This window comes from Mya arenaria, chromosome 6, assembly GCF_026914265.1.
Source record: "Mya arenaria isolate MELC-2E11 chromosome 6, ASM2691426v1".
NCBI lineage: Eukaryota > Metazoa > Mollusca > Bivalvia > Myida > Myidae > Mya > Mya arenaria.
Window position 1 is genome coordinate 10,741,566 of NC_069127.1, and position 26,123 is coordinate 10,767,688.

The window sequence follows — 26,123 nt, forward strand, 5'->3', positions numbered from 1 at the left end:
AGAATGTTCCCCTTGATCATATCTCGACCTGTTTTAAAAAGTGGGTCACATGGGGTCAAAAACTAGGTCACTAGGTCAAATCTTAGAAAAATCTTTTGAGCATATTAGAGGCATTATACATGGTCAAATATTCATGAAACTTTATCAGAATGTTTTCCTTGTTGAACTCTTGGTCGTTAATAAAACTGGGTCACATATGATCGAAAATTAGGTCACTAGGTCATATCTTAGAAAAATCTTGTCCAGAACCATATCATGGTAATGATTGGTCAAGTTATGTTCAAAATTAGTCATGATGTACCCCTTGAAGATATTTAGGACCATTTAAAAAAAGTGGGTCACATGGGTCAAAAATTAGGCCACTAGGTCAAATCTTAGAAAAATCTTTGAAACACATTAGAGGCAATATGTATGGTCTTATATTCATTAAACTTTGTCAGAATGTTTTCCTTGATGAACTCTTCGACACATTTTAAACTGGGTCACATGTGATAAGAAATAAGGTCACTATGTCAAATCTTTCAAAAATCTTGTCCGAAACTAAATAACTAAATATTATAATAATGGTGCGAGTCCTTGGTGGGATGGGCGGTCGGTCGTCAAACTAGGAGTTTCCAAGGAATAACTTTAGTTTTTGGGATCATATGGACTCCAAGATCGGTGTATAGTGAGAATATGTTGAAAGCTTGCGTGAGATTGCTTTTTCGTCTGTTCCGTCTAAAGTCAAGGCATCGTTGCTAAAATAGAAATTTGGTTTCCGCCGATTAATTTGAGTTCCGTTCATCATATGGGCACACAACTTGGTGTATAATAAGAACATGTGGATGGGTCGCTTGGGATTGCTTTTGGGTCCGTTCCATCAAAGGACAAGGTTATCATTGCTTCTGTATCTGTCTGTTCAAATATGTGGAGGATTTATCTACGGAGGGAGGGGGTCTACAGTAGCGCTATGGGAGAGCCTGTTTAAAGTCCTCGACTGTAGATGCACCATACCTCCTGCTACTTTGAAGAGCATCACCAGTTGGTTGAATACACGGCGGCCTTGTAGGGAGGTGAGTTCCAGTGTAATAAGCATATCTGTTACACAGCCTTCTTTCTTTTTCTTGAGATTGTTTAGGATGAACCGTGCTCCTAGGTATTACTTTTTTCCCAGTTAATCGATATCTTTCTTCAAGTATGAGCCCCATTTAACTGAGTATTATTCTAATTGAGATCTTACAAGTGCTGCGAAGACTTTAGTTAGAGTTAACATATTGCGACTAAACTTTGAACATAAGAAGAGTTTATGGAGACATTTCATGGGATTAGGTTTGGTGACCCTATGGTTAAGGTCAAGGTCACCGTTGATAACGGTTGGTAATGAATAACCATGGTTATGGTTGACATATTGCGACCAAACTTGGTATATAGATAGAGTTAATGGAGGACTTCCATGGGATTTGCATCAAGGTCACTGTAAATAAAAATAGAAAACACAGTTGAAAGTGAATCTTACAACGAAGGCTGAAGTTCTTCCGTCAAATATTAAAAAGTTGGTTTAACCTAGTTTCTTGCTTACTATTTAATTTGACTTTTTATTGCTTTTGACAGGCACATATTACATCATTATTGTATTTTTGAAGACAAAACGGCGTATGATCGAGCTATGGGGCTGATTTTATGACAAATGGTGCTTCATTTAACATATGGGGCAGAGTTTATGACAAATGGTGCTTCGTTTAACATATGGGGCAGAGTTTATGACAAATGGTGCTTCGTTTAACATATGGGGCAGAGTTTATGACAAATGGTGCTTCGTTTAACCTATGGGGCAGAGTTTATGACAAATGGTGCTTCGTTTAACATATGGGGCAGAGTTTATGACAAATGTTACTTCGTTTAACATATGGGGCAGAGTTTATGACAAATGTTACTTCGTTTAACATATGGGGCAGATTTTATGACAAATTGCGCATCTTTTAACTTATGGGGCAGATATCATTGACATTAATGGTGCGGCGTTTTACATATGGGGCAGCTATTATTGACATTAATGGTGCGGCGTTTTACATATGGGGCAGCTATTAATGACATTAATGGTGCGGCGTTTTACATATGCTGCAGCTATTATTGACATTAATGGTGCGGCGTTTTACATATGGGGCAGCTATTATTGACATTAATAGTGCGGCGTTTTACATATGGGGCAGCTATTATTGACATTAATGGTGCGGCGTTTTACATATGGGGCAGCTATTATTGACATTAATGGTCCGGCGTTTTACATATGGGGCAGCTATTATTGACAATTGGTGCATCGTTTTACATATGGGGCAGCTATTATTGACAAATGGTGCATCGTTTTACATATGGGGCAGCTATTATTGACAAATGGTGCATCGTTTTACATATGGGGCAGCTATTATTGACAAATGGTGCATCGTTTTACATATGGGGCAGCTATTATTGACAAATGGTGCAGGGTTTTACATATGGGGCAGCTATTATTAACAACTTGTGCACCGTTTTACATATGGGGCAAATATTATTGTATATTATTTTGTAACAGACACTTACTGACATTTGGGTTCTCATTAAAAGATGTATTGTTTATTTTGCCAAAGAGAAACAATGAACTGTCAGTTTATACTTACCTGGAATGAAAAAAAGCCTGAGGGACTTTACCTATATGTCAATGATTTTGTTCTGCCGCAGCCGGGTACTTAAACACAACTTTGTACATGGCGGCCCAGTATGATGACCACTTCATGCACTTCTGTCGTTATATAAGTCATAGTGACAAGCAACTCCTGTACTGACTGATACTTCCAATATCACGGATGTGCGAAAGTGTTTGTTCATGTATAAGAATAATTAAAAACTGATAAACAACAGCTGAAAACAAACGGCAAATGCTTTGTTTATTCTTCTTCCAGGATGTGATTTGTTAAAGATATATAGGCTCCTTACACTTGCAAGCGCTTTTCAAACGTGAATACTACTGAACATAGAGTAGAAATATAATGTAACAAATTCGCGTGGACGTATGGACCAGAACGAGAAGTGATCCTCTGCATGCTTGTTTGTTCTGTCAACATGGTGAAAATAACCTGATATGCACACTGGCTCTACAAATTGCATAGTGAAAACAAATGTAAACAACAGTGGTCTTCATGCATTATATGTTTGTTCACTTCATTCCAGGGGCTTGCCAAACTCATAGGGACATTTTGAGTGTTCGAATAGATAAATACGCTTGATATATTCTCAAGAACAATAATCAATATAACGAATTTATTTACTCATTTATTTGAACTTGATTGTAACAAACAGAAAAAAAGAGATTAAAAAGCTGGCATGTTTAATTTTAAATGTAACCTTTTAAATAATATTACCATAGTGAGAGACGTTCTTATATTTATGTTTATGTACATATAATAATAAATCTGGGTTGCTTGGTGAGTTCACTATTACAATTGTATAATCTGCAGTGTATTGCACCGTAGGCTTTGCAACGTCATTTGAAATAACTTATGCCCATGCTATCATGGTGAAGCTATAAATATGCGATGCATCAGGGAAACAACTCTGCAACATTTACTTATTCTGCCCCTGTGTTGATTGTCCGTAATTAGGAAGAGACTCGCCGACAAGCTGACAACCGCGGCCGATATTGACCTATACAGTTGAAGCGTTCCATGAAACCATGTTCTTGACAAATCCTATATAGCATGAACTCTGCATGTAAGCCAGTATCTCCGGCTGGTCTGTTACACTGCACTATGATTGATGATTGTAATGATGGAAGGACAGTGAAGCTACTATTCCATGTATATATCTTCTGTCGGATGTGTGAAGGCCATGTACTCTTGGTAGAATCTCTTAAATGCTTGACTGAAATGAAGGAACACTCAAGTAGTATGTCTTATCAAAAGCACCGATTTTGTTTGTAACATTAGTATTTTGGTGAAAATTGAGTGGTTTTCGTTTTTCGATACAATGCTATTTATACTTGGTTAAATTGCGGCATCCCAACGGTATGCCAGATATTATATATTTTGCTATTTATGATAGCATCAGATAAAATTCTTGCCTGATAAGCCCCGCTTACCCCATGGCGTCGGTGACGGAGCGCGTGGACTTCTCCCCTAGGAACACATGACACGCGTACCGGTACTGGCTCGGGTGCTTCGTGATGAACCCGAAATATCTGCAACAATGACACGTGCACTGATGTGAAACTGACAACATATACAGCGACATTAGTATATCCTTACAATGAATGATGATGATTCAATACAAATGTTACCAGGTTATCTATTAGTAAAAAAAGCCAGTCATAATAGACATCCAGAAAACTGACACAGGGCAGCGCTGATCCTATACTGTAGCGCCAAATACATGAATGAGAGGTAATAATATTAGCTTTTAGCTATCTCCTCAATCTTTATGATATTGTCTTTGGTATATGTGTTGTTCATTGTATTTCCAGGAAATCAATAATTATGTTACTCTGCAGCAGAGTGTTTTTGTCCTTACGTACATTGTACAACAAATCTTGTTGTCACTCGCAAATCGCAACTGTGTTGTGTATTTTCAGTTTTGTTAGAAATATACTAAGGACTGCTTAAAAGAAACACATGTAGACGTGGTTGAAAATGGTTAGAAACAAACCATGAGCAGATTAACTACGGACTTAAGAAAATGTGGTAAATTGTACATTGTATAGTGCACCGACCTTTCGTTTCTTGGGTGGTGACCACAGAACGTGATGTGCTTAAGGGCGAAGAAATGTGTGAACGTTTCCATGTCCTCGTGCTGAAATACAAACGATTAGCGTACAGGCAAATATTGATACATACTTCATAGTAATGCGTCGCAAGTTATGCAATGAAATGCTTTGTAACAGTTGAAAATCATCAGCTGCTAGAGGGGAAGTAAATGTCATATATACAAACTCTTAATAGAGAAGCTGTTTGATATTTGCTGAGTATAATAGTCAATAAAGCGTAACTAGAAATTAAACCAGTTTTCGTAATTTCGTGAAGTTGTGCTCGGGGTTAAACCAGCTTGAGTACGATCTGTTCTAGGTTAAATGACGTGTATGTTTATGTTGGAAAGGCCGGAAATTGTCCATTATGTCAGAGAAAGAACATGAGGCACGCAGTGTCGAGGCTATATTTTCTCCGACGTAATTGACAGTTTGAGGCGTTTCACTTACTTAAAAGTTTAAAACATGTAAACAACGCAGTCCAAATAAGAAAATACATGGCGCTATTGTCAACTCTTTGGACACTTATTGGCACGGAAGGCCGAAGCTATTTCTTTCGCTGACATAATTGAAAGTGTGAGGTGTTTCACTTATTTAAAACATGTAAACAACGCGGTCCAAAATATGAATTTCATAGTGTTATTGTCATCGTATTGAATACTACAAAACCCATTGAAAATATACCAATCATGCTAATCTCTTAGGCAAATCAAAATGATATTGCATTAATATAAATATATCAATTGAAGATATTTATTATTGTTATTAATTTAAATAATCATCTTTAAAAGAAGACTTCTACGTATATATAACAACTGCAAAATGTGATATGCATTATCAGCTTAATAAGAAACATATGTTGTTGTTTTTGTTTTCTACTCTTCAAGGGTCATTCAACAAATAAACAATTTCCTTTTCCCTAACGGCTGCACAAACAACAAATAAACAATTTCCTTTTCCCTAACGGCTGCACAAACCTCAGTCATTACTTAATTGGGTTTTGAGATGCGACAAACTAAGTGTTTATTAAATCTAAATAAAAAAAGGTTTAAAAGTTATTTTTTACAAATATTAAAGTACATTGTTTTACACAATTTTGATAGCAAGAAAAACTACTTGTCAACGCACGTCTTGATTCTACATTATGTAAATCACATCATACTGCTATTTTTACTGACTGTCCATTATTTCAACAATGATTGCCCACTATTAAAATATTGAACAGTTCATTCTCCATATATTGGACAGTTAGTAAAAATAAATTACGGAACGCAGTTCAATAACCCATATAGAGTACAAAAAGAACAATTGATGACGTCACAAACATGTTATAAGACGCATGCTGTGGTCGCCCTTACCCCAGCCCTGCTCTTGTCAAACATGCGAACGCCGTACTGGCTGATCTCCACGTTACACACAGGAGGCGGAAGTGACGACTTTACCGCGCGCCGGGACAGCGCCACCTGGAAATATAAGGATATGGTAGAGGTGTTGTTGAATTCTATTTATACATAACGCATTTCCCCTATCTAGATGTTCCACAACGAATACTAATATACTAAACAGGACCCGATGAGACTCCCAATGATATAGACTTGGCCTGTTGGAAGTCTCCCGAACCCAGGGATTTCGACACATTCTCTTTGTGCTCCAGGAACGGGAACTAGCTATATATGGCTTATGGATGACACCAGGGGCCGTATTCATTAAACATCTTTGAGAAAATGTTCAAATTAATTGAGAAATGCTTTTTTCTAAGTAATAGCTAGATGACATGAAGTAAACCCTTAATGGTTAAGAATGGGCGGAGTGAGCGAAGATTTTACTGTCTTCAACTACAATCTCATTTGTTGACTCTTTGCCAACGCTAAATCTTACACTCAGAATACAACCTACATGTTCAGCCAATGAAATTGCAGATATGCAATCATTGAGTACTAGACTTAATCATTAACAATTTCAACTTTCGCGGGTCCGCCTACTCACCGATACGCATGCCCTGAGTCAGAAATTACGTTAACAATGTATCAGCCAATGAGGTTGTATTCTAATTCAGTGACGCTTACTCCGCCCATTGTTAATCATTAAGAATTGACTTCATTCATCTATATATTATATGGAGTGGGTATCGGATGAGTGGCAGAAATTCGTAATGATTAAGTCTACTATTATTGATTGCTTATCTGCAATTTCATTGGTAAAAATGTATGCTGTACTGTTAACAAACTTATGCTGGACCACTGATAAGGATACTCTGAGATACTTATCCAGCGTTCAATGATTGATCCCCGTCACATTTCAGGAGTCCGCTAAATTATTATGTTATGTAAATGATGATTTATGTCATACATCGAAAGCAAATTCTGACGTGGTCTGCTCTTGTTAGAACCTTTTTTGGATTCATCTATATGATCTTATTATGCCTCGAAAAAAAGCCGAACACTATCATGTAATTTGCGTATCCCGGGAGAGAAAAAGAAATATTGTCTGTCCACAATCGATACTGACTCGATTGTGAGATGGGATTGAGGAGCGCTATTTCATGTACTTATAAAACAAAGTGAAAGGAGTGGAGATCTATAAATACTCTGGAAATCGTTTGTATTGTTCTAAATCTATTTATGGTTAAAACTTAAGGTTTTTTAAATGTCAGGAATTTTTCAGAAAGTTTCATTCAACCATTTGGCATCATAAAAAGAAGTTTATCTGAATAGAAGATATATAATGACACTACATGGAAATTCATCGCAATTGATTATAATCACATGATTTCGAGGCTTATTGGCGATATGACGAAAGAACGAGTGTAAAGAAAGTACGCTGTTACCCAAAATATTTGTGTTGTCTAGAAGGACATATATATATATATATATATATATATATATATGCACGGAGGCGATTCAGTGAATGTGCAATGGTAATATGCACGATGTGGGTTCAGTCTGGAGCCCCGATCAATGAGAGACAGAATCGATACCACTTTCTCATGTCAAGCAACCACATCTCGTGATGTTTAACCTTAAAATCTACGCTCATTTACCTTTAACAATCCTATCTGAGAGATTTCGTTCACGTGAATAAAGAGATATTCCATATTTTATACTTCATATATGTGTCTTAAATAAGAATAAACATGTTCGTATCTAACCCAAGAATTCGTGGGTTCGAGCCCCACTCGTGAACTCGTGGGTTCGAGCCCCAGCCGTGGATTCGTGGTTTCGAGTCCCACCCGAAGATTCGTGGGTTCAAGCCCAACTAGTGGATTTGTGGGTTCGAATCCCATCCGAAGATTCGTGGGTTTGAGCCCTACTTGTGGATTCATGGCCCATCCATGGATTCATTGAGTCGAGACCCACCGAAGATTTGTGGGTTCGAGCCCCACCCGTGGATTCGTGGGTTCGAGCCCTACCCATGTATTCGTGGTTTCGAGCCCAACCAGGGGCATACTCTTTTTTCCGCACTATATAGGGCATTACTACTGAGTCTACCCAGTAAACAGACACGTGCTAGATTCCTATCAGGTTATGGCTGTCTTTACAATGTATCTCAAATATTAAATTAAATGCCTCTCGGACATGATATACTATTATACCTTATTTATAGCCTGACAAAGAACCTCGTCCCCCTTGTGGTAGTTCACTTCAACCGAGCCCAGGAACCGCAGGAAGAACTTCGAACAACCGTTCTCCTCTGAAATATTCATACAATAAAAACATTATAGTGTCGTGCATACTATGGTAAATTAAATAGATCAGAACTTTGGGGACATTTTCATTAGAACTTTGGGGTCATTCTCATCAGAACTTTGGGACATTCTCATCAGAACTTTAGGGACATTCTCATCAGAACTTTTGGGACATTCTCATTAGAACTTTGGGGACATTCGCATTAGAACTTTTGGGACATTCTCATCAGAACTATGGGGACATTCTCATTAGAAATTTGGGGACATTCGCATTAGAACTTTGAGAACATTCTCATTTGAACTTCGGGACATTATCATCAGAACTATGGGGACATTATCATCAGAACTATGGGGACATTCTCATCAGAACTTTGGGGACATTCTCATTAGAATTTTGGGGACATTCTCATCAAAACTTTGGGGACATTCTCATCAGAACTTTGGGACATTCTCATCAGAACTTTAGGGACATTCTCATCAGAACTTTAGGGACATTCTCATCAGAACTTTGGGGACATTCTCATTAGAACTATGGGGACATTCTCATTAGAAATTTGGGGACATTCGCATTAGAACTTTGAGAACATTCTCATTTGAACTTCGGGACATTATCATCAGAACTATGGGGACATTATCATCAGAACTATGGGGACATTCTCATCAGAACTTTGGGGACATTCTCATTAGAATTTTGGGGACATTCTCATTAGAATTTGGGAGACATTCGCATTAAAACTTTGGGGACATTCTCATCGAAACTTTGGGGACATTCTCACTAGAACTATGGAAACATTCTCATTGTAACTTTGGGGTCATTATCATAAGAACTTTGGGGACATTCTCATTAGAATTTGGGGGACATTCTCATCAAAACTTTGGGGACATTCTCATCAGAACTTCGGGGACATTCTCATTAGAACTTTGGGACATTCTCATCAGAACTTTGGGGACATTCTCATTAGAACTTTGGGGACATTCTCATTAGAACTTTGGGACATTCTCATCAGAACTTTGGGGACATTCTCATCAGAACTTTCCGAGCATTCTCATCCAGACTTTGGGGACATTCTCATTAGAACTTTGGGGACATTCGCATTAGAACTTTGGGGACATTCTCATTAGAACTTTGGGGACATTCGCATTAAAACTTTGGGAACATTATCATCAGAACTATGGGGACATTCTCATCAGAACTTTGGGGACATTTTCATCAGAAATTTTGGGGCATTCTCATTAGAACTTTGGGGACATTCTCATTAGAATTTGGGAGACATTCTCATCACTTAGGGGACATTATCACAAGAACTTTGGGAACATTCTCATTAGAACTTTGGGAACATTCTCATTAGAACTTTGGGAACATTCTCATCCAGACTTTGGGGACATTCTCATCAGAACTTTAGGGACATTCTCATCAGAACTTTTGGGCACTCTCATCCGAAATTTTAAGACGATCTCTTCAGATCAATCGGTACACTCTCATCAGAACGTTCGGGCACTTTCATCAGAACCCTCGGCATCGTCGCGTTCCTCTACCATGTACTTGTTAAGTGAAATTGGACTGTAGAGGCAAATATATATCTCATTGGGTAACATCTTGATAACAAGAGACGAGAGAAACACAAGTGTTATCTATTAAGTGTGCACAATTGCGCAATCGCGTGTTTGTTGTTATAAAGAACTTCTATGAAGAAAACTGGACATCGATTTTTTCGCCCATATTCCGGTTGCCGTGAAAAACCAAACAAACAAACATCCTCATCCTCATCATCCTCATCGTCGTCGTCGTAGACGCCATCATCATCATCATCATCATCGTCACCACCACCACCATCATCACTATCACCATAACCCCAACAAGAGCAAGTATAACAATAACTACAACAACATCAACTCATTGACAGCGTAAAGTCACACACTTTCTTTCTATTATCACATGTCTGTGGTAACCCCTTGGCTTCACCCCCCCCCCCCTCCCCCCCCTCATAAAAACAAACTATAAGCACAAACATTAAATCCAATGCGACCTACCTTCCTCCTCTTCCAGGAAGCCCAGATCAGTCGCATACATGGAGGGGAACACGCCCCGCTGGCTGGTCCTCATATTGACTCCTACAGGGAAAACGTTCATGACTGTAGTATCAATACGCACGTTTGGAAAGTAATGTAAAGTTTTAAACAGTAGAAGTTTAGAAAACAAAGTTCAACCCATTTATCTTTAGAAACCATACTTGACATATATCGAGGTGATGGATGCATTCAGCCACTCTAATAGTTCAGTTCAACAGACAATATCTAGTTACTCTAGTAATTGATTCCGCCATTGAAAATCTCATTGTAATTGGAACAATGTTAGATATGATAAAATTAAAATCCTGGTAATTAAACCTATATTGTGTAGTAGCTGTTATTGATTTCAACTGTTTTAATATTTTATTGACTCCATTTGTGTCAAAAATTCCTGAAACATTAAAAAAAGGTTATTCACAATTTACTATTTATACTCATTGACCTTTATGTAACTTTTCAAATGTTACCTGTGTAATGTAAGAAAAATCTTTATATGTTTTAAATTAAATTCTTTTTCAGTTGACCTGTTACCTTCACACCAGAGGTCATCGTCGGTGCTGAACACGTGTATGGGGTCACCAATCTCTATGGCGATTTCGTCCTCGTGGCGAGGCACGAACCGGTGCATTCCCCTGTGCGTCACCACCAGGTCGGAATAGCGCGCTGCCGCTGCGCACGTGTTGGTGCGGTGGGGTTCTAAAACGGCGGGAGAAGGGGGATGGAGATTTGGGTTTTCAGGCGGCTATAACTTTTTATCAATATTATTTAGAAATATTACTGTAGAATACTTACATCGTTTAGCCTCGTGTATATATTTGGTAAATGGTCTATACAACCTACATTCTCAGCCATTGTAGGCACTCATTAAGTACTACGCTTAATAATTAACGCTTCGAACTTTCGCGGTTGTTCAAAAGTCCTGCCACTCATCCGATACATACTCCATTCGTCATATTTTGCGTTTACAATGTGTCATCCAATGAGGTTGTATTCGAGGTCAGCTAGATGACATGAAGTAATATTTAAATTAAAAAAGGGCTCGTTCGCTACGCTCACTCCGCCCATTCTTAATCATTAAAACCTTACTTCATGTCATCTAACGATTACATAACGATTACATTATTTTACAGCTACTTTTTTTAATTGAATCAATTACAATATTAACTCACAAAAATATGACTACTATTTAACAGGCCAAGCTGGACTTACCATCGCCGCCATCCCTGTGTCTTTTTCCTCCACACGCTACTGCAGCAACACGTGGTTGCTCTTGAAAATCAGGTGACTCATCGTGATGGTCACGTGTCCGATCTTGAAAATCACGGGACTTGTCGTGTATATCACGTGTCCGATCCTTAAGGTCACATTGCTCGGTCTGATTACTCGAGTCCTCTTTTAAGTACATATTGTCAGAGCCCAGGTAGGCTCTTGTATTTTTTGACACAGAATTAAATTTGACACATGATAACTCCTCTAGGAACTTCCGGCTGTATTTCGGGTAGGCCTTGGGCGTTCTTGCGGCTCCGTCAGCGTGTTCAAGGTCAAGGTCATGCTCACTCCTGACCAGCGCCTCTTGTAACTCATCCGCCAGACATTTTTCATTGTACTCCGCCCGGGGCTTCAGTGGGGTGCTCGCCGCTGTATATAGACATGCATGGTGAGGCAGATGCAAGTTGAATTCATTAGCGAATGTGCAACATGAATATGTGATTTATCGACCTTCGAAATACGCACACAGAGACAGTTGTAGTATTTGTTTACGTTGCGATGCCTTCAATGTTTTATGCAAGACTGAGCTAGACAGATAGGAACAGTTTCTTGCAGAAAACAAACGTTCAGTGGTTTTAAAATCGATTTATTTTTACTGTAAGCAATTTTCTTGTCTGGTGAGATGTTTTTTTCTTCATCGCTGCCCATGTGCAATTAACGATTGTGCAGTAAAAGACCAAAACCCTTTTAGATGTTGCTTAACTATGTACGGAAAGAGTATTAATGCTGTTGGAATACGAAAGTAAAGCCATTTGGACACAGATCATTTTAATTTGCGCTCGAAACAACCAATACTGTAGCTATAAGCAGAAATAAAGATAAATCAAATAGGTGTCCAATCTGTTACTTATTAAAATTTCGTTACAAAACCGGCATTTAAGGGACTCACCTGATGTGTTTTTCTTTGGTATATCGGGGAGTTTCCTTGGTCTCCTGTGGGCCCGGGTCCCGGGGATGGGGCCGGTCCGGGAGGCAGTCTGGGAGCTGGGACACACGTTCTCTTTGTCACTTGACTCACAGTCATCCGGGGACTGATATTCACAAAATACACACATGTTATACATAACCGTGTGTACATACATTCCTATACCTACACATGTACCTTGTATGTGAACCGTGACTTAGTACTGGTTATAAATACCTGTAACAACCACCGCTTTCCATCCAAGAGACGCGTGATATAAAGTCAAACTCAAAGTTAAAGTTTATATGTATGGTAGCTGATTTATCCCATTTCATGTTTATCACCTTCTGTCCTCAAAAGGCGGAAACACGAACTGGCATGCAGAAATCAGCCACAATATTAATCTGACACACTTAAAATGCATTTAATATTTTATTCAGGTTAGTTTTAATTTGCATTAAAGCAGAGAGACGTGTCCATGTGCATGCTTATTATTTCCAGTTAGTTTCTGAAACCATCTTACCTGTAAAAAGTTGTTGTTTATTAAATTTATGTTGTGTAGAGGCCGTTCAAGTACTTTGGTCAGATGTTGCTCGTTAATGTGATTGTTTATACGCTCAAACTGGTTTTGCTTCCATTCGAGTTTCGTAAATGTTTCTGTAATATTTTCAGTCCTGTCACAGAAGGAGTCACACGTGGTCTGTGAAACGTGACTAATACTGTTGTTATTGTTGATCGCTGATTGGGCGAGGCATGATATTAAGAACCTCTCGCGTTGAACCGCGAGACTCTCGTCATCTTCCTCTGCAGACTCGTCGGAATCCGGGCTCAGATCGTGCATCAGCCTGAAAATAAACCCATGGCTCAAATATACGTGATTTCAAATATAATTTGAGCACAACTCTGGGTGCTTTGTTACGCCGTATTGTGGTAGCGACGACTTTTGGCAACGAATAACACCCTACGAAACTAGTAGTTTATTACCAAAACAACTCGGTTGAATTGGACACACTGACCATCATCATCATTATCAATCATCATCATCATCATCATCATCATCATCATCATCATCGTCATCATCGTCGTCATCGTCGTCGTCGTTGTCATCATCATCATCATCATCATCATCATCATCATCATCATCATCATCATCAGTCAGTATAAAATTGTCCAAATAACAAATAAGGCTCCTTTGGACCTCCATCATAACGGCTGTTGCGGAACCCTTTGAGAAACTTAACTCTCCAATTGTAAGAATCCTATTCTTTAGATACCTACATAAATACTAATTTGGGCGTTATATAATACGCACATGACGTTCTTGTAGTTTGTTTAAAGTTCGTATTTCGTATATTTCGTGTGGCGATATACATCAAATAGGCCAGAGAGTTTTGCCGTACTGATCTTATTGCCTCTCCAGTTATAATACAAAATCAATTCTGGTTCTAAGTTTAGACTAATATCCTGCCATACTCAATACAAATTGAGCTTTATTGTCTGATTTCATATGGGAACACCAGTCTGCAGAAATTCCAACACGTAGGAATTTCAAACTTATACATGTACGAACACACAAACTTATCTGCAAACACGGACCCACTGGTCAGAGATTTCTACAAGGACAATTCTACATTTTAGTGGTATTTATAATTCTATTCTATGATACACAGCTGGCATCTGGGCTTTAAAGAAGCAGACATACATACAAGTGTAATAGATCTAAAGCGTGAGTACTTTTAAAAGGCATCAGCTGTACAAAGAAGCTTGACATTCAATTGGCGTTAATGATAGAGTGGCACTCTTATTCAAAGTCAATACATACACATGTATACCCCCCCCCCCCCCCCCATTAATTTTGACAGATAAACCTTTATCTACTAATTAAATAATGCAACTATGGAAAACATTTATTACCGCTAACAAGATTGTAACCGTGTATTTAATAATAGAAAACGCAAAAAAAAGATTGGTGAGTGCTAAAATATTTAGTGCTATCTACTATCGTCTCATAATGTAGGAATACCGTGTTAGCTTTCTTTCAAATTAAACTCGGTATCCTTCATAATAACCATTGTTTTTGACATATATTCATCCCTTTCGTTATATTTAAATAAGTGTATTAATTGTGGTAAATCTTATTTGGGAGTGAGAGTGCATCTTTAACGTACGGTGCCTAATGACCCCATGTAAGCCTGGTATCATTTGAAACAGTATTGCTAATATTACTGACACGTTTAACAAGTATTAAGTGACCGAAAATACATACGATATTATAAGTTATTGTTCGTGGCCGAGCGTGTAAGATACGTTCAGCCCGACCCGAGCGAAGGGTGTCTTGCGGAAACGAGGTTTACCGAGCGGCCATGGACGATTTGTTTTCTCTCACCTCAGTTAAACAAAATATAAAAAAGTACCCTTATGCTAAAAATACATTATTTCTATATTTGCCCGTGAGCAAGATAAGGATTTCCAGCATGGCCAAATATGGATCTACTTATCTGGGGCGGAAGAAAAAGTTATTGATGTTGTATATTTGTTCTTCATTTTAACTGAAATCCGACGTTAAATGATGCCAAAAAGCGTGTTTATTTACATTTGTTTCCTTTACATCAAATAAAACCAAACTACAAAGGGGCTTACATCAAAATATCACATCATTGTACCAAGGATACCTGATGACACATAGAGCGCCGCTTTTCTTTTCAAATTCAGTTACATTCCAATATTGACTGCATGTTGCAGTATTGAACTACGCATCTCAGTGCAGGATGTGCATTAGCAGATGGTTACGTCTTCTTATAACAACGGGAAGCAGACGTCTTTACTAATGTTAACAGGAAAATACCATGTTATGTTGTCTTTATTCAGTGGTTGCATATTGAATATCAAATACACGGCATGTTAGCCTTTATTTTGACATATTACTGATTCATTTAGTCTTCCTTCCGCATCAAGATCTGTTCACATAATCATTTCCTAATGGTTTTCTGCGATGTAAACATAGGTTCATAAATTATTCAATGGGTAATTTCTTGAAAACCAGACAAAACGTATTCCGACATAAACCCTCTGTTATATCATATATCATAATTAGGGTACTTTGTATGGGGTTGGGCAAAAACAGGCAAATAAAAAAACCTTGAAATAAATACATAAATAAATATATGTATTTATTTGTAAGCAACTGTTCTCATTTATTATTTCCACATATAAATTATCTATGAACCATGGTTGCTGCTATTTGGCTGTTAATCAAATATACAATACAATATATACTTCGGTACATCCATCGATGTTTTACCAATTGTGAAACAACAAATGTCTTAAAATTTAAAACAGATGGATATATGATGAATGATTAGACATAACATACGCCGATTCTTACGTGAATATTTAAATGACGTAATGGAGTTTATGGGATTTACCTTAAAGTCACACCACTGTCGATGGGCCGCTGTAAAGATATCATGTCTTGTTTCTTCATTGAGTAGTTCACGAAGAGTGTATGTTACAAGCTAAAACTGTCCCATACTTTCCTTAGAACCGAAAATTATTTCAGAAACATTTCACAGTTGTTTAATTCCAATACAGTAGTTCCTACCACGCCATATTTAATACATTAACGCAGCGATGTTGATTATAGGTTTCCCAGGAATAAATTATGCGCGGCTAGGCCGGGAAGCAGCTCTATGGAGCAGGCGTGTTAGGCAGGGACGTGGGATGTGTATCGGCTGACGTCAATGCCTTGCGCCACTGTCAAAGGCCATTTCCGCTAGAGTTTACATACAATATTTGATCAACGGAACACGACAGCGTCGGTTTCCTTGTAAAAATAAGCGCAAAAGACACAATATTTGTATAATAATGATCATCATGCTGTCTAGGATCAGAACTCAACAAGACATATAAAAACATAACACTATTATGAAACACATGTTTTAAATGCGTGTTTTTCGGGAGATGAAATCGTGAATGTTTCGTTATTTACCGTATAATGGTTATATTGCAGGAAATACCAATTTGCGGAATAAAATAATCACAACATGTACTGTTAGGCTATATGGTAAACCTGTGTCGGTTATTGTCTATTCCAGTCATGTGTCACATATCATTTGCTTAACACGAGATCGCGTGACACGTGGTTCATTCAAAGAGTCCTGGGTGGTGGTTATGGACACACCGTCAGTTCCTGCTAGAGATGGAGACGGCTCTGTACTTTTCTGCGTTCTCACAGAGAGTACTTCTTCATCACCATCAGCTTCTTGGCCAGCTTGGTCGCATTCACCAGCTTGTTCACCAACACCAGTTTGTTCACAATGTTCCGGTTTTAATCCGCCACTGAGATACAGAGAAACGCTTTGTGCTTTTGAATCGTGGAAAAGCTCCTTACTATGTTCACTTGTATTACTAAATTCACCAACGTTTGTCTCCGTACGAGAGTTTATTGCGACACTTTCTCCAGTCTTTTCAGGTCCATCTGTGTCAGTTGTTTTGGCCTTGGTGCAGATAACCTCTGCATCTGGATTTTCTTCGCACGTTCCGGCAACGTGTTTTTCCACGTGATATCCGCTTTCTATAACCAAGTCACCTGTTATGACGTCACCGCTATCACTCTCGTGTACACTTGCCCCCAAAAGACGCTTCAGGGTGCCCTTGAGCGGAAGTGGGCTGATTGTGACGTCCTGGTCAGTCACAGGCGGCACCAGTTGTGAGAGGGGCTCATCTGAATTGTCGTCATCTTCGTAGAGGTATTTATTCCATCTGAAACCATGAAGTATTCATAATGGTATCGCATGTTACGCGTATGTCAGATAGCAGAAATGCAATACTAGTACACATAAGGCAGAGCTACGTTAGATATATGTATATTTTATGGCTGTGACGCTACGTGCCCATGCGAGGTTGACCGAGCGGCCAGAGTAGATCCCACCTCAGTCAAACAAAATATAGTACAAATGTATCTTGAACTATTTTTTAGACATAGGTGCTTTTTACCTTTGCCCTTGTGCAAGATAAGAATTACGAGCATGGTCATAACTTTGGATCCTATTATCTGGGTTGGAGAAAACACTATTCAATGGTACTAATGTCTGTACGGTGCGTTAGTCTAAATGGCATCGACTGTGTCTGACTCTCATACAAGATGTACCGGGTCATATCCTCGGAATAAGCACTTTCAGAATACCTCTTTTAATAGACGCCCAGACTGTTTCATACCAAGCAAACGTCCTAAAGCTTGATCGATTATGGATATAAATAAGTGAATTAGTAACTAAACCCAGCTGTACCTCTGCATGTCAAGGCTGAGTGCACCGGGGAAAACGTCCTCGAGGGGCGTGTCCTCCACCAGGAAGGGGTCACAAGGGTCAACCAGCTCCAGAAAACGTCCTCCGGAACTCGAATCTGGTGAACAGCCGTTATTATTAAATTGATATTCCGCATTATATACTTAGTAAAGCGATATACATGCACATGTAGTACTTAAAATGCTGTCTATAAATGCTATAGTATCGGCGTCCTGACATTTCGGATTAAATTTCATGAAGAAAGGATTCATAATCGTTAATTGGTTTCAGTGCATTATAATTTCTTAATAAACATTTAACGGACGGTTATAGGTTGTGGGGGTGGTGTCACGACCTCCGCCCCCTCCTAAACGCAGAAATAGCAAATATTTTGTATTTCAAAATGTGGATAGGGGTGTGTGCATTATATTTAAATCGAAACATTTCCATACGACCAGTTGCACTTAATAATTAGTTTGTATTACCTTCGAAACTCCAATCCTGTGGATTCTGAGAGAACGGAAACGGCCAGTTGTCGTCATCGTCTGGTATTACAAGTTCAGATGCAGATATTTGTCCTGCTTTTGTTGCTGTTGCTGTCAATAATGGTGATGATACATCCGCTATCGGTTCAAATTTGTCCAAGACCGACAGCTTCGCTAGCATGGGCCGAAAAATCGCACTTACGCACGCGCGCGCTTCGGCCATTATTTTTTCCATGTCGTCTTCATCCGGGTCGTCATGGGATTGGTCGCTTCCCTTTGCAGTGAGATCAGTTTCATCCACGACTTTGTCTGTACCAGCGCCGTTTTCCAACTTGGAATAGACTACGACCGATTTACTTGAGCTCTTTGTCGTACAGCTTGACGATATCGGCGAACTGCTATCTGCTCCCGTGATAGACACATTACTGTTGATTCTATTGGAACCTTCTGATTCAGATTTTGGCAGGACTGGACTGCCGAGCATGGTATATTGCGGTGTAGTTGAGCGGCTTAATTGTGAGCGGACGACTGGAACATGACCTTGTATGTGACTGTGACCATAACCTGCAATATATCACCAATCAACGGTGAGAAACCACATCTTTGCCTTCTTATTATTTAACATAAAACTTTCATAATCAGTGATTTATTTGGTGCAATTTACTGCCTTCTAAAGGCTGTTTCACCTTGCGAAGAACTGTCCATTCTTCCCAAAATGTTATATTTTTCCCCAAAATGATAAATGCAGATTACATTACTGAATAAAAAGCAATGTATTTCTTGAAATATAAACAAAATCTTGACAAGACTTACTGTTTCAGAGCATAATGTATACATAAAAAGTTCAAACATGTATACTTACCATTATATTAGCTGATTTGGCCTGATTTTGTATTTTTCCCAAAGTCGATTTTTTCCCAATTTAAAAGGCACAGGCGGTAAAATTAATAAAAAAAATCACTGATAATTGTGTATGTCATTTTGGCAGTACTTCAGTCCATCGTGCGTCCGAATGGTAATTCAGTTCAGTTGTCAGTTAACTTACCTGAAGCGGGACGGACCATAGCGTGTTGACTGGGGCGCAGAGCAGGGCGGATGTCTGTAAAGTGAGGGTGGGTGGTGATGATGTGTGCATGTCTCCGAAGTGGACCCACTTCTTCTGACGTCACATGATGTCGCGCTATTGCATTCTGGATTGTCGGGGTCAGGAAAATTCCGGTGGGCTGGTTCGGTCGGTTGCCGGATATCTTACTAGCAAGGAGTTCCTTTGTGTGGGAGGAGACCGGGCGCATCTCGTGTCCAATGGCGGGCGTTTTTGGCGGCGGATAGGCAACTCGATGTAGCACTACAGGAATTCGCTCAACTGTGGCTAAACATTGCCTGTTTTGAGACTCGTTTGCAAGTTGAGTATTTTTCATTTCTTCAACAACTGTGGCGTTGTCAGTAAGATTTTCCTGTTTGTTTAGCGGCTTCTTCTGAGCTTGAGCGTCATTCACAACCACTTGCTCTAAAGTTATCACTTGTTCCTTAGTTTGTGTTGATGTCTGTTTTGTTTGAGAACAGTTCGTCGTTGCCGAGGTTACAGTATGGACGCCTGTCAAGGAAATGCTATCTCGTGGTTTAAATTGTGGGATCTCCTCTCTTGGGCGAAATGTCGGCTGGTATACCCAGTCTTAAAACAACCAAATCGTCAACATTATAAAAAGGCAAAATTCCCAAAGGGTTTTTAAACCGTATTTTACCCAAAATCAATCCCGAATTTGAAGCAATTTCGTTATTATTTGTCCTAAATTTTACACAATACAGGGCAGATAATATTTCTTTCTTATTTCTTAATCGTTGTACAGAAATAAATGAAATCATTACAAACAATAACAGTGGCCTTACTCGGGAAGTCTTGCCTGTGTTTCTGCTTGATTCTCTCTGCCATATTGTAGTAGCCCTGCTTCTGTTCCGGCGGTAGAGACGCCCAGACGCGCCCGAGTGTCACGCTAATTTCAGCGTTCGTTGCGTGTGGCATGGACGCCGCTAGTTTTCCCCGGAACTCACGTGCCCATACCATGAATGCGTTCATTGGACGCTTGACCCTGCCACTTTTGTTCCGGTAGTTGGCGCCGGGCGTCCGGTACTCCTCATTCGTTCCTGGATATTCAAATGATTGCAATTATTTTAACGAAGAAAATATTTTGTTTTTGCATTTTGGTAAACATAAAATAACCATTAAATGTGACGACTTTTAAAAAAATAATTGTATATACATCCGGTGAAAACTGTCGTTTTGTTTTCTCGCGCCAAACATTTCTTGTTAAAGTGACACTCTTATTCAAAATCAACACATACACATGTATAACAAACATACATTTTGAGTGATAAATCTTGAACTACTTACTAAATAATGCATTTATGGAAAATATTAAATACCGATAACAAGATTGTAATAGTGTATTTAATAATTGAAAACCCAAAACTATGAAATGATTGGTGAATGCTAAAGATTTACAGTAATCTACTATAGTCTCATAAGGTGTTATCTGCATAATTCTTTCAAACTAAACTCGGAATATTTCATAAAAGCCATTGATTTGGACATTTATTCATCTTTTCTAATATATTTTAACAATTTTATCAATTGTGGTGAATCTTATTCAGGAATAATAGTGCATCTTTTAATAACTGCATTACTTTGAAATGTTTACCTGAAAGCCTTTTAGGATTGAAACTATTTTAATTTTAAAATTCATACAGATTCAGTAGCGAGATCCAAAATACTCAGTTATTTTAAATTTATAGTATTCAATAATCCAGAAAAAATTAGAAACTTGGATCTGAGATATATGAAAAACTCAGCATATTCATGATATTGCACGTTCATGTCATGTGGTTCTTTCATAAAATATTTATTAAAAGAAACTGCTTGAATCACTTTGCTTTTAAAATTCTATTTTTGAGTATTATCAATCAATTGTCATTTCAATTATTAATTCGAGAAAAATACACAGAAGTACACTTTCTAGAATTCCATTTGCACTAATGCTGAAGTAAAGGTCCCAGACATTCTGAATTAATGCATATCGTACCGGGAACCAGCTGCGACTTCTGCTCTTCCTCCCTCTTTCGACGTGCCATCACCTCCTTCAGGAAAGTCATTGACAGGCGCCGTTTCATTTCCGCCAACACGTCAGGACCGGGGGCAGCTGCCGCCGGCTGCACGGCCACTGCGCCCGACGACACTACTTGATGTCCACTTCTAGGTAGAGGTATGGATATAGTGCCAGTTTGTCTTCCTTGTGACACTGCAATACCTCCGGTTTGTGTAGCCGAGCTCATCGCAGGACGACACTGTCTATATATTACATGTGAACCACTATTGTTATCAGCGGAATTTTGGAAGTCGCCTTCGCCCAAACTCGGTCCAAGAAGCGGAGTCTGAAGCGATGAACAATTCATCAACAGTTTTTTTGGTACATCCAGTACAGCTTTTGCAGGCATTGCTGGTTCGTTCTCGAAGGCGTTTGCGCTCTGAATGACAGTTTCAGACTCTCCCTTGCCAAGAACAATTACTTGTATAACCTGGTTTGAAGACTTCAACAATGTTTCGCCCTTATTCGCCATTTTCTCTGTTTCTGGTAATATATCATTTGTCGTAGCTTGTGTATTGACGTAGCGTCAAAGTTGTTTATCTCAAACGCTGACGTCAGATTGGCGCCAAATATAACGGTAAATACGCTGACGTTGACGCCGGACAACATATAGAACAAATGCTTTTAAAAATGATGACATAACGTCAGACTGATGCAATGTATTTTAACTTTTAACGCGTTCATTTTTGCAATATTTGTACAAAAACTGTGATCGTGTAGGATGAATACCGATATGTCAACCTATTCATTAAAATCACGTTCATGTTGAGAAAAATCTAAGGGAGATAATCAGACAACTTGCATTTACAATTGGTCCGTTTGATTTAGAAATTATACATATTTTTTGTGTGTAGTTGAATACCGATAGTTTGCAAATATCTGACAGAATACATGAAGAAGGAAATTTGAAATACAACATTGAGGAATTTGACTATGTGTCATCGGATTTTAACGGATCGTAAACTCATACTTTTACTTTTACGCCATAGAGACCACCAGCATCAGGGCAATGATTGCAACGTTGAGTACAGAATGGGTGTATCTAAAATAAACTGCAAAATAGTGTGTGTGTTTTTTTCAAATATATCTTTCATTGGAAAAATGATATAAACTCATTAAGTTCACTAGTGTTATACAGAGAACTAAAATGTAATATTCATATGCCATCGTATATAGATAAATTGTATAGCTATAGACTTAGGAATATTATTGCTAGATTAAGATTGTCCTCTCATATGTTACATGTTGAAAATGGCAGATATGTTAATATTGAAAGAAATCAACGTAAATGTGTTTTATGTGTTCATAATGATATCGAAGATCAATATCACTTTGTTTTGATTTGTCCGAAATATAATAACATTAGGAAACAATACATAACTAAATTTTACTATGCAAGACCAAGCATGTTTAAATTCATTCAATTATTAAACTCGGAAAATGCTGCGTGTCTACGAAAACTAGCTTTGTATTGCAAACATGCTTTTAAGGTACGAAATGCTGCTTTGAATAATAATGTTTAACTTTTAACGTTGAAATCATTGATAGTTTATACATGTATATGTATATAATGCACTCTCGCATTTATCAACTATTGCCATGCCATGTGTTATGTTATTGTAACAACGATGAACTGTATATGTTTAAGTTAACAATAAATGTTCTGTTCTGTTCTGATATTCAAATGATTGATTGAAATGTATCGTTCTTGTTTCGGTGCATATTCACAGCGAATTAGATTGTAACGTGTTTTACCATATTATGACCGCATAAGAGAGAATTATCTTAATTATTCTGACTTCTTAATTCTGTAATCTAAAATTCTAAATTGCAGTACGCCTTAATGCTTTCGCGTTTATATGGTATGTTTGTGTTTCCACTTGCATATATGTGTTTTGTGTTATTGTTCCAGTCTCAATAAATACTGGTTAAACTAAATAATGACATCATGTTTTAAGTGACAACGTTACCAATCTTAACGATTAAGTGTGGTACTTGATCGGCGACTGATTTCATTGGGTGGAAATAAAGGTTATTATCAAAATAAATGAAATTTGGGTGCCTCATTAGAAACTGCGGTTTTGCACTTAACCTCGTCAGCAAGGCAAACTATTTTATAGAATTGAGAACAGCTTGCCTTACAGTCTAACCATTACGAAGATGTCAACAATTTTCTTAAAGAAGCGGTCTAGAGTGAAAGGGACATCACTATAAGAAGTAAGTGCTGGAAAGTATAGAAGAGTTATCCCCTTAGACAGTCAATAAAATGTTTGCAAGAATGGATGTACGTGAAGTTAGCGGCCTAGCGGCCTAGCGGCCTAGCGGCCTAGCGGCGTGAAGTTAGCGGCCTAGCGGCCTAGCGGCCTAGCGGCGTGAAGTTAGCGGCCTGGCGGCCTAGCGGCCTAGCGGCGTGAAGTTGGCGGCCTAGCGGCCTGGCGGCCTAATTATTTTTTCTATTTCCAAGCAATTGTTAATGCGTTTTTTTTAAAACAATGATAAATCAAGGTTTTTTTATTCATATAGTTACATAGCGGCCTTAAATTGTTATATATTCAGAATATTTTTCTTTACCTTTTATTCTAAAACAATTTTAAATTAACTGTTTTATGCACAAATTATCACTCTGAAGCGTTTTTCAAACTTTTTTCAAAAAAGTCGATCAAGCACTTCAGCGACTTAGCGGCATAGAAGCCTGAAATTAGCGGCCAAGCGGCCTGCGGCCTCAATTGAATCCTATTTCAAAGCATGTATACATGCATTTTCTTCTAAAACAATAACATTTTAACTGTTTTTATGCACAAATTAGCACATTGAAGCGATTATCAACAGTTTTTTTCCAAAAACGTCGATAAAGCAGTCAGCTATTTCAAAGCATTAAACATACCTGTTCTTCTTAATCAATGATATATTAACTGTTTATATGCACAAATTATCACTCTGAAGCGTTTTTCAACTTTTTTTCAAAAAAAGTCGATCGAGCACTTCAGCGGCCTAGCGGCCTAGCGGCCTAGCGGCGTGAAGTTAGCGGCCTGGCGGCCTAGCGGCCTAGCGGCCTAAAATGGTATCCTATTTCAAAGCATGTATACATGCATTTTCTTCTAAAACAATGACATATTAACTGTTTTTATGCACAAATTAACACTTTGAAGCTATAAGCGATTATCAACTTTTTTTTTAAAAGCGTCGATAAAGCAGTCAGCTATTTCAAAGCATTAAACATGCCTGTTCTTCTAAAACAATGATGTATTTATTGTTTTTATGCACAAGTTATCACTCTGAAGCGTTTTTCACGCCGCTAGGCCGCTAGGCCGCTAGGCCGCTAGGCCGCTGAAGTGCTCGATCAACTTTTTTGAAAAAAAATAAAAAAAGCTTTAGAGTGATAATTTGTGCATAAAACAGTAAATATATCATTGTTTTAGAAGATCAGGCATGTTTAATGCTTTGAAATAGCTGACTGCTTTATCGACGCTTTTAAAAAAAAAGATGTTGATAATCGCTAATTGCTTCAAAGTATTAATTTGTGCATAAAAACAGTTAATATGTCATTGTTTTAGAAGAAAATGCATGTATACATGCTTTGAAATAGGATACCATTTTAGGCCGCCAGGCCGCTAGGCCGCCAGGCCGCTAGGCCGCCAGGCCGCTAACTTCACGCCGCTAGGCCGCTAGGCCGCTGAAGTGCTCGATCGACTTTTTTGAAAAAAAGTTGAAAAACGCTTCAGAGTTATAATTTGTGCATATCAACAGTAAATATATCATTGTTTTAGAAGATCAGGCATGTTTAATGCTTTGAAATAGCTAACTGCTTTATCGACGCTTTTAAAAAAAAAATGTTGATAATCGCTCAGAGCTTTAAAGTGTTAATTTGTGCATAAAAACAGTTAATATGTCATTGTTTTAGAAGAAAATGCATGTATACATGCTTTGAAATAGGATACCATTTTAGGCCGCTAGGCCGCCAGGCCGCTAACTTCACGCCGCTAGGCCGCTAGGCCGCTAGGCCGCTGAAGTGCTCGATCGACTTTTTTGAAAAAAAGTTGAAAAACGCTTCAGAGTGATAATTTGTGCATATAAACAGTAAATATATCATTGATTAAGAAGATCAGGCATGTTTAATGCTTTGAAATAGCTGACTGCTTAATCGACTTTTTTGAAAAAAAAAGATGTTGATTATCGCTAATAGCTTCAAAGTGTTAATTTGTGCATAAAAACAGTTAATATGTCATTGCTTTAGAAGAAAATGCATGTATACATGCTTTGAAATAGGAAACCATTTTAGGCCGCTAGGCCGCTAACTTCACGCCGCTAGGCCGCTAGGCCGCTGAAGTGCTCGATCAACTTTTTTGAAAAAAAAATTAAAAAAGCTTTAGAGTGATAATTCATTCATTCATTTATTTCAATATATCCTCCGCGTGGGAGATTAGAACACAATGTAATATATATAAGCATGTTTAAATATGTCAGTAAAAAAAGTTAATTCATGCAAGAAGTAGCATGAGAGTAATACATACATGTATACAATGGGTTCAAGTCAA

The 26,123-nt window shown here is 38.3% G+C and overlaps 1 protein-coding gene across 1 annotated transcript; it reads right to left on the reverse strand.

Moving 5' to 3' along the window:
- Positions 1-3,258: 3,258 nt before the first annotated feature.
- On the reverse strand, positions 3,259-16,344 carry LOC128236751 (JNK-interacting protein 1-like). The gene is made up of 11 exons (XM_052951848.1): positions 16,104-16,344; positions 13,202-13,523; positions 12,664-12,805; positions 11,715-12,143; positions 11,037-11,201; positions 10,467-10,547; positions 8,343-8,440; positions 6,109-6,213; positions 4,718-4,797; positions 4,091-4,189; positions 3,259-3,873 (listed from the first exon to the last, which is right to left on the reverse strand). Exons 1-11 carry the CDS (start codon positions 16,160-16,162, stop codon positions 3,801-3,803), a joined length of 1,653 nt encoding a protein of 550 aa, XP_052807808.1. The 5' UTR covers positions 16,163-16,344; the 3' UTR covers positions 3,259-3,800.
- Positions 16,345-26,123: the final 9,779 nt, after the last annotated feature.

Coding starts and splice junctions, on each gene's coding strand:
- LOC128236751 (XM_052951848.1), bottom strand. CDS start 16,162: ATGAAGAAACAAGACATGATATCTTTACAGCGGCCCATCGACAGTGGT. Junction 12,144..12,663: donor ACCAAAGAAAAACACATCAG/GTGAGTCCCTTA, acceptor GTCTATATACAG/CGGCGAGCACCCCACTGAAG. Junction 11,202..11,714: donor ACACAGGGATGGCGGCGATG/GTAAGTCCAGCT, acceptor CCGCCGTTTTAG/AACCCCACCGCACCAACACG.